Source organism: Capricornis sumatraensis, chromosome 10, assembly GCF_032405125.1.
Source record: "Capricornis sumatraensis isolate serow.1 chromosome 10, serow.2, whole genome shotgun sequence".
In the NCBI taxonomy this organism is placed as follows: Eukaryota; Metazoa; Chordata; class Mammalia; order Artiodactyla; family Bovidae; genus Capricornis; species Capricornis sumatraensis.
Window position 1 is genome coordinate 35,619,180 of NC_091078.1, and position 14,876 is coordinate 35,634,055.

At 43.6% G+C, this 14,876-nt stretch overlaps 1 protein-coding gene across 4 annotated transcripts in view; it reads right to left on the reverse strand.

Annotated features, from left to right (window-relative positions):
- ACTN2 (actinin alpha 2) overlaps nt 1-14,443 on the reverse strand; it is a 75,436-nt gene extending 60,993 nt beyond the window's left edge. For 2 of the 4 annotated variants that reach the window (XM_068982230.1, XM_068982229.1), the window contains exon 1: nt 14,318-14,443. In XM_068982230.1, the coding sequence (XP_068838331.1) occupies nt 14,318-14,443 (126 nt within the window). The remainder of the gene's footprint in view (nt 1-14,317) is intronic. The other 2 variants (XM_068982231.1, XM_068982232.1) reach the window with 1 other exon arrangement.
- Between the last annotated feature and the right edge of the window lie 433 nt (nt 14,444-14,876).

Sequence of the window (14,876 nt, forward strand, 5' to 3'; positions counted from 1 at the left end):
ATATAAAATAGATAAGTGATAAGAATCTACTGCATAGCACAGAGAATTCTACTCAACACTCTGTAATGGCCTATATGGGAAAAGAATCTTTAAAAAAACAAGAATGGACATATGTATATGTATAACCGATTCACTTTGCTATATTCCTGAAGCTAACACAACACTGCAAATCAACTATACTCCAACAACAAAAAATGCCCCGTGGAGAAGGTACACACTGTCCAAGTCCAAGGGCCATGGAAGAGAAATCCTTTGGAGTCCTTAGTATCTAGTTACCCAGACACCAGTGACAGCAATAGACCCACGGTCACCCCCCAGGTATTTCTGACAGCAATTTCCCTGCTTCCTGACCAAGTCCTTAAAGGACTCCCACGGCGACTACTCTGCCTGTGTCTCATCACAGAAGGGACAATTTCACATTAAACATAATTTTACCCCACATTAAATATACTTATTACCACTTTACTATCAGACTTTCAAGTCTCTAAAGATATGTATAATTTTTTTAAGAAAAAGACTTAAGCTGTCATAAAAACAAACTTAGAGATCTGACCTTGGAAATAGGTCCAGATATTTTAATAATGTTTCACTCAGATTTTTTGGGCTTCCCTGGTGGCTCAGGTGGTCAAGAATCCACCTGCAATGCAGGAGACCCGGGTTTGATTCCTGGGTCAGGAAGATCCCCTGCAGAAGGGAACAGCTACCCACTCCAGTATTCTTGCCTGGAGAATTCCATGGACAGAGTAGCCTTGTGGGCTACAGTCTATGGGGTTGCAAAGAGTTGGACACAACTGAGCGACTAGCACTTTAGGGTTTTTATTTACTTTTATTATTTATTTTTTACTGTGCATGGGCTTCCTCTAGTTGCTGCAAGTGGGGGCTACTCTCTAGTTACGATGTGTGAGCTTCTCATTGCTGTGGCGTCTCTTGCTGTGGGTCACAGGCTCCAGGGTGCATGGGCTTCAGAAGCTGCAGCCCAGGGGCTCAGTAGTTGTGGCTCCCAGGCACCAGAGCAGAAACTCAATAGCTTTGGAGCATGGGCTTAGTTGCTTGAATCAGGGATCAGGGATTAAACCCATGTCTCCTGCATTGGCAGGCGACCTCTTTACCCTGAGCCGCTGGTAAAGAAAATCTTAATTTTCTAGATGTGCAAAATCAGCACCCTTAAAGTCTAGCACATATTTTTATCAAACTACCTGAGGTATGAGCATAAATACTACTTACAAGACTACACAGACGGTATACAAACTACCAAAATGACAATGGTGATGCGGATCTCAGAGGGAAACCTGGCCCTCGGGAGGCCTCCAGTAAGGTCAGGGGGCCCGTACTGCTCAGACATAGAGCTCACTCCCACCGCTGGCTGCAAGGCTTGGTCTTCCAAAGGACTCGTGAGTTAGAAGACTCAGAAATTACTGGGCTGTGATATTTAAATCTGTCAAAGTTTTAGAACTCTCATTTCACTAATATTCGCATTTTTTCAACTTCAGAAATAGGCCAGAACTTTCAGAAAAGACATTATTGTCCAATATACAAATTATTTGGGCCTCAATATTATTTTAACCTTCTCCGAAATGGCCTTGTGTATCTCCTCTGAACAGAGTGACCACAGAATTTGAAGTCTAAGCCGGACCACCTCTGAGGGTCAAAGGTGACACTATTTATAGTTACTCTGGGACAAGAGCCACAGCTGAGGTTGTCTTGGGAAAACCTAGATGAGGGGGTCACCCGACCTCTGGGATCAATCTCCCCCCGTTCCTCATTTCCTTTCATAAAGAACTGAAAAGCTGAGAGATGGGCATCATTCTATATGCCTTCAACTAACACAGTGTTAAATGTCTATTACATCTCAATAAAGGTGGGAAACCAACAAAATGAATCTTTGCAAGGAAGGAGGTGGCCTGGAACTGCTACACACAGATAGTCCCTATCCCTTCCAGGCCTCCCCTAGAAATTCACATACCTAAGCAGGTGAGGACCTGATCTACGTCTAAATAAAATCTCCGGAAGCAGTCTTGGCAAGACTGCCCCTAAAAATAACCTTTCCCCAAAGACATGTTACATATCTGTTCGACTCCTTCCTCTGGCTCTCTTCTGGGGGTGGTGGAGGAAATAAAGAGGCAGAGACACTGTTCCCACCTCGTGTCTCAAATTCAAGCTCCCCACTCAGAGCAGTAAAAGCAATGGTCACAGGAGTCAAACCAATAAACCTGAAGGAGGCTATGGGATCAATGTATCTGATCAGTTTGCAGCAAGAGAAGAGAAATAGCCTTCCAGTACTGCCTTCTCACATGGGGCCACAAACTACAGTGAACCCATCCACGTTTACAGGATGTTAAAAGACTTTGCCCCTGCCAACAGAGGTTTCTTGGCACAATTTTGTTCTCTTCCCCTTCCGAGCCTGAAATTCACCATTAGGGTTCTTCTTGGAACTAGGAATAAGACAATAGCATTATTGTCTTAGAAAGGTCACTGTTAAAATATTGATGAACCCCTGGACACTCCTGGTGGTCCAGTGGTTAAGAATCCACCTACCAATGGTTTGATCTCTGATCCAAGAAGATTCCACATGCTGTGAGGCAACTAAGCCTGCGTGCTACAACTACTGAAACCTTTGTGCCCTAGAATCTGCTCTCTGCAACAAGAGAAGTCACTGCCATGAAAAGTCTGCACACCACAACTAGAGTGGAGCCCCCACTCCTCACAACTAGGGAAAGCCCGTGCACAGCAACCAGACCCAATGCAGCCAAAAAAAAAAAGTTAAAAAAACCCTGATGATCCTTGGAAAGGCAGGTCTTGCCTAAAGATCAGACAATCATAACATAATCATAACCCTGTGAGAAATTATCAGGGGAGCTAGGGGTTAGGAGAGGTGTCCAAGCAGAGCAGGGAAGAGGCCTGGATGGTCAAAAGCAGGTAGCAGGAAGCCTGGGTCTGGGGGAGGAGCCAGAACTTTCAAAACAGGGAAGGTAACAATTGGCTCACTTGGCAGTTTCGCTTCACGATTTTGTTTAAAGAATAAAGCATCTGTTGAACATAACTTTTTTTTTCCTTTTAGGATTGCACATCCCTGGTAATTACTTCACAATGTACACATTTATCAAAACATGTGGCATAATAAATACATACAATTTTTCACTTCTCAATGACACCTCAATAAAGCTGAGGTTGGGGGAAGAGCCGGGCATCGTTTATTTATGAAACTTGCCCAGTAGGGTTCAGAGGGATTCACTATATGCTCTCTTTGCTTCTGTGTATGCTTGAAATTTTCTATAATAAGTTAAAAACAAATAAAAGAAAGGCAGGATATTTTCAATGTAAAGTGAAGGGAGTCCTTGGCACTGCCACTGGCCAAATGTCTATGGAGCCCGAGTCTTGGCGAGCATCCTTGTCCACTAAGACATCACGTCTGCAGGAAGATGGCTCTAATCTACACTCTTGCCTCTGGAAGTCTCCTTTTCTCGTTCCAAAAGGGAACTGACTCAATTACTTAGGCATCCTGAACTCCAGTTTCTTTTTGGAACTGTGTCAGACAGACCAGTGGTTAATTCCAAAGATGTGCCCTTAGTGGCATGTCCAATAAGCCTCCATTTGAAAGATGTAGTTGGCTTCTCCTGTGGCCCCTGTGCTCCTCCTCTGGCATTTCTGTGGGACAGAGTGATGGCTAGAGCCTGACTATGGGAAAATCTTGGAAGGACAATATTTACTATGTCTCAGATTTAGTCTTCTCATTCTCATCAGATAGTCCCCCTTAGAAATTAAAAATCCAGACACACACACACACACACAAAAAATCCAGACACACACCCCCTTTTAAATGGGGGTTTGGGGGAGCGATGCATTGGGAATCTGGGTTTAGCAGATGCAAACTATTATATTTGGGGTTGGCCAAAAAGTTCATAAGAGTTTTTGCATAAGATGCTATGAGAAAACCTGAATGAATTTTCTTATCAACCCATATTTTGGTTCAATCCAATATATAATGAATAAACAACAAGGTCCTACTGTATAGCATAGAAAACTATATTCAATATCCTGTAAGAAACTATAATGGAAAAGAATATGAAAAAGAATATATGTATATAACTGAATCACTTTGCTGTACAGCAGAAATTAACACAATATTGTAAATCAACGAAACTTCAACAAGATAAATCTTTTAAAAATAAAAATAAAAGCACCTCCTCTGGAGTTAAGTCACCTGGATACAAAATTCAGCTCTGCCACTTGCAGATCAAAATACACAATCAAATAATTAGCACCTCTGTATTTTATAAAATTTTGATTGTGAAAGATATCTTTGTAACACAGACAAAATTCTGTGTACATTTCCTAGCTACCACTTCCCCACCCTCAACCACCCGTAGGTGGGTTACTTAACCTCCCTAATGGAAAAGTAAGAATCATAATACTCATCTCTTAAGACTGCCATGACATTGGAATAAAATAATATGTATAGTTAAAACAGTGCCTGGAAATTCTCAGTGAAGAGCTGCTTTGCCCTGTAACAGTGAATAGCTTGGAATACTGGGAACCATGTGCCAAGTCCCCTCCCCCTTTTTTTAATCCACTAGCAAAAAGTCCATATTTTAAAAGATCATTTTTACTGTCTTATTGGAATATTTTTATTTTATTGTTATACTGAAAAAACGAATATAAACAAGATTTAAAAAAAAAACTTGAAACAAAACACCGGAATGAGGACCACCATTCATCTCATTTTAAAATTTTATAAACAATAAAACAGAAAAAGTTGGGACTTCCTTGGCAGTCAAGACTCCCAGAGCTCAGTCTTTCTCTCCTATAACAAAACCCACTATGTATGCAGGTTTCTATTATGGGCACTTTGAATCACTCAAATGAGACTTGGGGATTATAAAGAACCAGCATGACCAGCAAGATATATCATATTCAGAGCCATGAAACAACTCTCAGTAAATTTAAAAGGATTTAAGTCTTACAAAGCAGCTCAGACCACAATAGAATTAAGTTAGAAATCAGAAACAAAAAGCCCTCCAGAAAATTCCCAGGCCACTGGAAATTCAATAACACATTTCTAGGTAACCTAAGGGTGAAAGGAAAAATCAAAGGGAATATTAGGGACTTCCCTGGCAGTCCACTGGTTAAAACTCTGAGCTTCCAATTCAGGGTGCGTGGGTTCAATCCCTAGTTGGGGAACTAAATCCCACATGCTGCATGATGCAACCAAATAATAATAATAAACAAAAACAGAAAAGAGAAATCTACCTTGTGGTTGAATGCTACATTTGGTATGTTAAGATGAAACTAATTCTTTTCAGTCATGAAACCACTTCTCTTAATAATCCTTACAGATTTGCAACAAAGTCTTCCTCAAGAAGGCCCCGCCCTGGCCACTCCAGTTGCAGAAGGATTTTATGTCACAGACTTGAGCACACACCACAAATAGTTTCTTACAGCTTTTCACTTCCTTTGGAAACCGTAACTTATCTCATGAGCTAAAAGAGCTCCCATTTCATGGTGCCAAGTCCCTGGGTTTCTGTTCTAGCAACTAAACCAACTCAAATGCCAGATTCAGATGGACTGGCAAAGTTCCAACAAAACACCAAGGTGAGATTTCTCCAGGAAGAAAAGCAAAGACATTTCGACAGTTTGAGTGGTTCCAAGTCATCCAATAAATGCATGTTTTCATCCAGAAAAGCAATGCTTCCACATTTCGGTAATTACTGCTTCCTACAGGAGCCCTCGATGTTAGCTCACCTCAGCGTCTGCCAGGTACATCTTCCACTTCCCCCTCCTAACAGTTTCAAACTTGGCCTCTGAGCAGGTAACTCCTGCATGTAAATCTCTCGGCTTGACCTTTCTTTTCGATATTTCCATGGGCTGTCAATCCCTCAATCCAAACCTTTCAATTTTAACTGCTACAGAAACCTAACCACCCTCTTATTTTCCCAGTTGAATACCAAAGGCACTAGAGATAAGACCAGAAACAAGCTGATTTCAGTTTTATGGTCTTGGTCAAATACTGTACCTCGAATATAGTGGGACAGTAGCAGTGATACTATAAGGTTGAGCCATAAGAAACTGCAGTTTGGGGAGGTCAAAATGGTTAGTGTCAAAAATTTCCTATGGTTCAACCTAATATGTACAAAATATCTTAAAATTCTAACAAAAAGCAATGAGATTATCTCCTAAGTAATTATTATCTTCCCATCCTGTTCGACTACGATAAAGTAACTTAAAAGACCCCTCATGACTCTAAAAGATAGGATTTCTTGATTTGCCAATCTCAGTTATAAGTATCTATATATGATGCAGTCATATGTTCAACATCAAATGCTGCTGTCATTTCCCACCTCAGTCTCATAGTCACCTACTTGTCCACTTGACCCTCACAATTACCAAAAAAAATAGTTTTTTACTAAGATAGCAAGCCTTTTCATGTTGTAACAGACACTAATAAGAATCCATTTTCATTATACAGTAATCTCTAGGAATGATGCCTAATATTTAACCCCTAGCCAAAACAAACACAACACTCAAAGCATGCTAACTCTGTAGTCCTGGATTTGGCTTATACCAAGACTCTCCCAGGCAGATTCTTTTCCAGGGTCCACACACTCTGCAGAATCACATGCATCTCTTCCCTATTTTCTAATTCTGCTACTGTGAAGCCTGGCATGTCTTCCAAAAATTCTTGTTTTACCAGGTTTTACACACAGAAAAACAAATTTAAATGTCTATTTCTCTGTCTAAATGAATTTGGAATTTTATTACATGGGTAGATGTTTTCAATCTGGACAAAAGAGTCATGAGAAATTAAATCTAGGATACCAGAATTTTGTTCATTCATGGGGTGACACATTTTATTATCATTTAAATATATCTACATGTATGTTTTTCTTATCATTTAAATATATCTACATGTATGGTTTTATTTTATTTTAAATATATCTACATGTATGGTTTTATTTTATTTTTTTAATTTTATCTCTAAATTGCAACTTTTAAAAAACATTAAGCAGTTTCTCTTTCTAGGATCAGTCTTGGAATAAGAACTAAGTCGGAGAAATCCATCATTTGTGGAACTTGAGAAAATGCTTTGAGAAAACAGCTTTAAGGAGCATTAAACATTAGTGTGAGTTGGATTAATACATCAGTAGCTCATGGAGTTACAAAGATTGCAAAAAAAATTATTAATAACTGTACTAAATTCTTTTCCAAAATATGACTAATAATTTCTGAACTTCACAAATGTGAGTGCAGACTCTGAGTAGGCCCAGGGAACCAAATAAGAGCATCTGCTCAGGGGAGAGACCAGGAGAGCATCTAGTGAGCCACGTTCTAGAGCAGGGGCCTGAGCGGAAGAGCTCCCAGAACCAAGAGGAGGCCGGACTCCGGTATAAGCAGAGGGACGAACTAAAAACAACACGATGACCCCAAGGACCCTTGGGGTAAGAGGAGTAGCAGACGGAGGATGGCCTGGCCTCCCAAACCCCTGTGAGAGGTCTGAAAGGCCCCCTTGAGGCAATAAAGAACCACAGAGGGAGACTTCCCTGGGGGTCTGGTGGTTAAGAATCTGCCTTGCAACGCAGGGGACATGGGATCAATCCCTGGCTGGCGAACTAAGTTCCCATGGAGCAATGAAGCCTGCGAGCCACAGCTAGAGTCATCGTGCAGCAGTGAAAAATCCCAAATAACACGTCAAAGGTCCGTGTGCCACTCCTAAGACCCGAGGCAGCCAAATAAATAAATTTTAAAAAAGAACGACAGAGCGGCTTTAAGCAGAAATACACGACCAGGCTTGTGTTTCATAAAGATCACTCCTGCAGCATCGGGGGACGAGTCCGAGCACAAGCACAGAGTGTGGAAGGGTGACAAAGCAGAGGCCACCGCCCCCATCCAGAGACTCTGAAGGGCCTTAAAGCACATGTGGAGGAAGGGGCAGGGTCTGGGGGACTTTAGGAGGTGGGCTCCACAGGGGCTGGGAGAGAGGAAGGGCTCGAGGCTAACTCCCACGTTCCCCACCTGGGTGCCAGAGAGGAAGATGCTTCCAGGCACTGTGACCAGGAACCATGCAGAAGGGGCTCTGGAAATGTTCTCTGCTTCATCTGTGAGCCAGTCCCTCCTCTGTGCTTCTCACTCCCCTGTCTCCTGAACTATGCTGCAAGCCCCTTAAGGCCTGGGATGGAGCCAACTCCATGCTCTAACCCTGGTCCCCAGCATGACCGTAATCAACAGCTGCCGAAGAACGAATGGCCACATTCCTGCTCCACTTCCATTCTGCTCTTCAGTACAAGTTGCAAGGGAACAATCTTCTACTGACAATTTCTGCTCAAGGAAATTGTGGGTGGGGGGGTATACTGAGAGGTGTGTGTGCAATTGCTCAGACAGGTGCTTGTGTAAAACACAGACCCATCTCTTGTGTTTGAGATGTTCCTGCCTGAGAAATTCGTCTAGCACAGTAGTTAGCAAGCGATTTCCCCTCATCTTTGCTTTCTGTTCTTTCTGGAAGAACTAGTCCCGTTCCCAGGGAAACAGTGGTACAGTTCTGACTGTCCTCCAACGTATTCCGTGTCAACTCCTCTGCTCGTCATGGGAGCACCCCCGCCCACCCCGGAGCTGCGCCTTCTCTGTAGGTGTCTCCCAGCTGCAGCAAGAGACTGCAGGGCATTCTGACAGTTTTCTGAAGCTGTGTTCATTAGGTTTCACAGCTAAGAGTTCCATTCCTCCTCCCACACTCTCAGAAAAGCTTATTTGGGGTTCAAGTTTCTTCCTCGGTGAATTAGGATGAAGGGTGAAGGGCAGACTCCAGGACATATCACAGTACCTAAAAGAAGATGAAGAGAAAAAGACTGATTTCTCCACCTTACAGCTACTGCACCTGTGACTCTGCATAGCAAACCAAGGGCACCTTGAGAACAACAGCCACTCTGGGGGCAGAGGTCTCTTAGGGCTCCTACAAGATCCTGTCTTATAAGCCTGCCCATCATCAACTCTCTCTCGACATCAATGGATACCTGAAACTCCAGCCCTCTCTTTAGGCAACAGCCACCTGGATGCACAACTGGCCCCTCAGCACTCGGCCCCCTGCATCCCATAAATGGTTAGCTTTCTGCCCAGACACATCTCCTAGTGGAGAAGCAGGTACTCCTGGTTAGTTTTGTTACTTGTCAATATCACTATCTTGAGTTTTAAGTCCAGGAGCTCTAATGGTGAGATCATGTCCGCTTAATTGGATTTATACAACAGCCTGCCAGGGAACCACATGGGGTTATTTAATACTTTTTATAATCCCTCCTGATCTCTCTCAAATCAATGCCTTCCTCAGAACTGCTTCTAATCCTCACCACTTGAAATGTATAGTCCCCGTAATGAGTTCTACCTGGATCCTCCACCTCAGGCGTTTACCGACTCCCACTTATTCTGCAAACAATAAACTACTGGAAACGTGGCTCCCCCTAGCTCAAGCATTCCCAATAGCACTCTTGGAGCTCGAAGTCCACACTCACCCTGGCATCCCAGGTCGTCTATAACCTGGCTCCCCAGTTTACCAATGTAATTTTCTCTCTGAATTTGTTTTTAATCTATTTATTTTTAATTGGAGGACAATTACTTTACAATTATTGGGTTGGCTTCTGCCATACATCAACATGAATCAGCCATAAGTATGCACATGTTCCCTCCCTCCTGAACCTCCCTCCTACCTCCCACTGCATCCCACTTCTCTAGGTTGTCACGGAGCCCTGGGACTGATTCTGCATCTTTGGCTTCAGTTAAGCTCCTCTCTTCTTCACACTTCTTCAAACACATCTTGAATAGCAGAGACGTCAGCAAGCACATCCATTAACACGGAGCTGAGTGTCTCGAGGCCCGACTCCCAGTCTGGCCACTTGGTGACTTTCTCACCCTCCCCCACCCCACCCCTCTAGGTCAGATGTGACTGTACTAATGTCACTGAACTGTACACCTAAAAGTGGTTAAAATGGTAAAGTTTATGCTCTGTACATTTTACTTCACACACAAAAAAGTACATCCAAATCACTAAGGAACGGATAATGTGTTTCTTCTTCCCTCGAAAGTCCAATCACAATACTGATTACTATCCACACTGCTTGATGAAATTAACAACTACTGGCTGCATAAGGATAGTAATAATATTTACATTTACAGATCATTGTGCAGTCTACAAAGCCCCTTCGATGGAAACTAGTTTGACCATTTGATTCTGAAAAACTATGAGGCAAGAAAGACAGGGAATCCCTTATTTGTATTTTCCAGATGAAGAGACACAACTCTAAAGGTTTAGTGACTTAATTATGGCCAAACAGAGGGTACCAGGCGGAGTTGAGGTTCATCTAGGGCTCTTGAATTGGAGACACTTCACAGGCCCTTGGTTTCATCATTCACCTTGTTGGAACCATTCTCACCTTTTCTTCCCCAGGAAAAATTTCTGCAGGAGCGTACTCCAATGTGCAGGGTAGAAGAGCCCGAACCTGCATCCTAAGCTAACAGGTGCTCATCAGAACATGGAAAGGGGCAACTGGCAGTTTCTGAACTCTCTATTTAATCCGGACCTGTGGGCAGCTACTCCCACACAAGTGTCCTTCCCCACTGCCTGACCCCACATGGCAACATTTTAGTCTGATGGCAGGACTGACAGCCGGTGCACTGAGATGAACGGTGACCTGGTCCATCTAAATTGTGAATACACAGAACCTGAATTTCTTTAGAAACAATGAGAAATGATCAGAATTCTGAATGTGGAATAAGTGAACAACTCTCTTATTGACAATGAACAGAAAAGTGTATTGATCACCTAGCTCTTACAGATTAAGGATGGGAGAAGACTTTATTATTGAAACACACAGTCACTTCCTTAAAAGGCCTGTTTTAGCCTTGCAGGGTGGTGAAGGACAGCACTCGGTGCCCACGGAGATAGCACACATATTCAGCATTGCTGCTCTGACAAGTCACCTCCCAATTAAGCCACTGTTGAATTAAAGGCTGAATGTGCTCTTTGCTTCCAAGAGAAACTTATTTCTTTTTTTTTTCTTTTTTTTTAATTTTTATTTTTACTTTATTTTACTTTACAATACTGTATTGGTTGAGAAACTTATTTCTAAGCACCAAAGATCTAGAAGTTTTAAAAGTCCACTGAAGAGAGCCCCATTTACATGAATACAAATATTCTCAAATACCCCTGGAAACAGCAGGGGAGAACTCTGAAGCACCTGTACACACTCTTGCTAAATTCAACATCTTCTAAACTGTGGCAAGAGCACGGTGCATCCTCAAAAAGTTGAAAGTGAATTATTGCCACAGGAACCAGAGATTTCACTTCTTGGTACACAGTCAAAAAAAAAAAAAAAAAACTGAAAGCAAGGTCAAGAAAAGGTATTTATATACCCATGTTCACAGCACTATTTACAATAACCAAAAGGTAGAAGCAACCCATGTGTGAATCAATCAGTGGATGGGTAACCAAAATATGTGGTCCGTACAGTCAGTGAATTATTATTCAGCTTTAAAAAGTAAGGAAATTCTGACACATGACAGAACATGGATGAACCTAGAGGACATGATGCTAAGTGAAATCAACCAGACACCAAAGGGTAAATAGTGTATGATTCCAGGAGGAGGTCCCTAGGGGTCTAATTCATAGAGGCAGAAAGTAGAAGGGTGGTTGCCGGGAGCTAGGGGTGGAGGCAATAGAAAATTATTGTTCAATGGGTACAGAGTTTAATGGGTTTTTGCAAGAAGGAAAGAGTTACGCAGACTGACTACACAATATGAATGTGCTTAACACCACTGAACTGTACACTTTAAAATAGTCAAGATGACAAAATTGACGTAAAAACAAAAAAAGAAACTTCTCCTCACACACACACAGCACTATACTTTTACTAAGTCCTTCTGTAGTGAGGAATTCCATACCAGAGAGCAAGGATTACCACAGTCCATGAGACTCTGTGAACTGTGGATATAATTAGTCCCCACATCCATTATAACACTACAGACGTCATCATGTGTTACCAGCATCTGTTGACAGATCTCATACCCGGCATATCACTGAAACGGCAAGTGTGGAGAAGGTAGCCCACAATAGAAACAATGGCATTTTATCCTTGTCCTGTTCCAGCAGTTTGGCTCATAGGACATAAATAGAGGCCACTGCTCCGGCTGCTGCGACCTCACAGCTCAGAACTATTTTACTGCCTCGAGTGGGTTCTCTGCAAAAAGTAGAAAATAGAGGATCTTCTGGATCTGTTCAGGTCCATGTCCTAATGGAAAGCTTCCTTCTGTTTTGTTTTTCCCTAATGTCACAGCACAGCACTCAACCTACCTGAGAAAAAAAAATTAATTCTCCCTTTTTAGCATTATTCTGTACTAGGACCAGGACATATGCCTGTTTTTCAATAATATATTTCAAGTGTTATACAGTTTTAATAATATATTCACATAGGAACCCCAAACTTTAAAAAATTACAACAAGGAAATTATATCCCCAAATAGCATGTAAAAATTAAAAATTATATATAATTATACATTATATGTAAAATAATTAAAAACTATGTATACAAATATATATATTATATACATATATGTATATATGACAAATGACATGTCTATATGGCTTTTTGAAATTAAAATTAACTCACCCTGTACTGTAATTTAAAAAAAATCAACAGAAACTGTTGTGATTAGACTATTACTTTCAAAAATGATGGGCAGACTACCTATCATGAGAAAAAAAAGAGCAATCTTTGCAAGACTTAAAACTTAAAAAAAAATCCATGAAAAGAATGTAGTAATCAAAACCGTGGAAAACTTTTTTAAAAGGAAACACACTGTTAAAAATTAAAGCAACGATTTAACTTCTTTCTGACTGATGATGCATCCATCAGCCCAGATGACACAATAATAATAAACAGTAATAATCCTCAGACCAGGTGTTTCCCTCACAATAAGTCATTTAAAAAATTGTAGAAGGTCTGAAATTTTATTCTCCTCTGTTGACTCAACTTCCACTTATTACTCTCATTCCACTGTTTTTAAGAAGGTAGGGACTCAGAGGGAGAATGAAATGTAGCTAAACTGGAGCTTTCAAATAAATAATTTATTAAGTGATCTCCTTAACAGAGAAATGACAACAAAAGAAAAATCGGGATTTGAAAATATTTGGTTATTTTATAAATAACCAAAAAGCCCTCTAAAATGGTTATTTGATATTCATCCAAATATGAGACCTCTCTGCTTCTGTTTGTTAGGAATATGGGATGTGTTTCCTGCAGCCAGACACTTATTCACCAGGCACTATCAGATAATCACCCACTGTGGCAGCTACACAGAGCATTCCCATGCACACATATGGTCAACAGACGTTATCCACTTAAAAGCAGGCCCTTAGAAGGGAAACCCACTTTGCCCCACCCCAAGAAAAACAGGGGGTGAAAAAGCATAGGGCACTTTGCTTCTGCCAGGACACTGTCATCAGAAGGTTGGGTGAACAGGTCTGCGTTGGCATCCCTGACCCGGCCAGGCTCTGCGCCCAGTCAAACGGAGGCGGGATTTAGCCTCCTGGTGAGCAGTCGCTAGAGTTCTAGCCAAGGGGATCAAGAAGAAACCTTGAAATAGTGGAATGTTCCACTGGGCCCCCAGAGAGCGCCAATGAAGATGAGCAGGGAACTTTCAGAGCTGGCTGACTCCCTCGTCACTGGTGCTTACCTCAACGAACCATAAATAGAGTGTGAAATAACTTTTATGGGTGAATGTCTGGTGATCATACAGCATCCCTCTCCAAGAAGCCCTAGAACATTTAATAAATGATTTCCAGTTCTTCTTTGGGGCAGCCCTGTGAAAATCGGAATGAAGCTGATGTTCATTTGACCTCCTTTATTTGGGGAGGGATGGGGGGCCGTTACTGAACACAACGGGACCAGGAAATAACTGTGGTGAAGATCACAGACTCGAGGGGTCAGGAGCCGACCTGAGACTCTTTTCAGATTCTGGTCTAATGCGGGTTAAAACTGAAACGCCCGCACTGCTCTTCCCTTAACATTTTTCGTTTTGTAACTCTTGTGTGACTCACGCGCGCACCCACGCACATGCGCGCGCGCACCCACGACGCCCAGTTCCGTGACCGTCCCTGGACTTTATCTCCTCTCTCTCGGGGCACCCGGGCTTCTAGGACACGGGACCACAGAGCCCTCCATCAAGCGCCCTCCCGCGAGTCCACCCGGTCGGCGGCGACCCCGCGCGGGCGGCCCCCCGGGTAAGGGGACACACGGACAAGCGGGTCGAGCCCGCAGACGGTGAGCACGCGACCCTGGCTGACCTTCCTCTGCTGCTTCTCCCAGGCGGGGTCGAGGAGCAGGTCGCGGTCCCACTCCTCCTCCTGGATCATGTACTCGTCATCCTCGTAGACGTAGTTGTACTGCACACCAGGCTCGATCTGGTTCATGGCGCTCGGTGGTCCGGGCGGCGGCGCGGCGCGCGGGGTCGGACGGGCGGGCGGACGGGCGGAGACGCGGCGGAGCCGGCGAGGCGCGGGCGGCGGGCAGGCGGGCGCGGGGTGACCTTCGCGCGGTCCTCTCGGGGCGGTACGCTGGGCGCTGGGTCGCGGGCGAAGCACCAGCTCGGGCTCCGAGCGGCTGCCGCGCCGCTTAATACCCGCGCCGCCCGTCACGTGGCCGCCCGGCCGCGCCCCCGCCCCGCCTGGGCCTCCGCCCGCGCCCGCCAGCGTCGCCCCGAGCACGTGCTGGCTGGCGACTCGGGGCCGGGCGACTCGGGTCCGCACGCCCGGTGCTACCCCAAACCTGCCGCACGGCGAGCTGAGTCCACCGGCACCAGCCCACGCCTCCCATCTACCCTGAGGCTTATGGAGCGGCAGGACT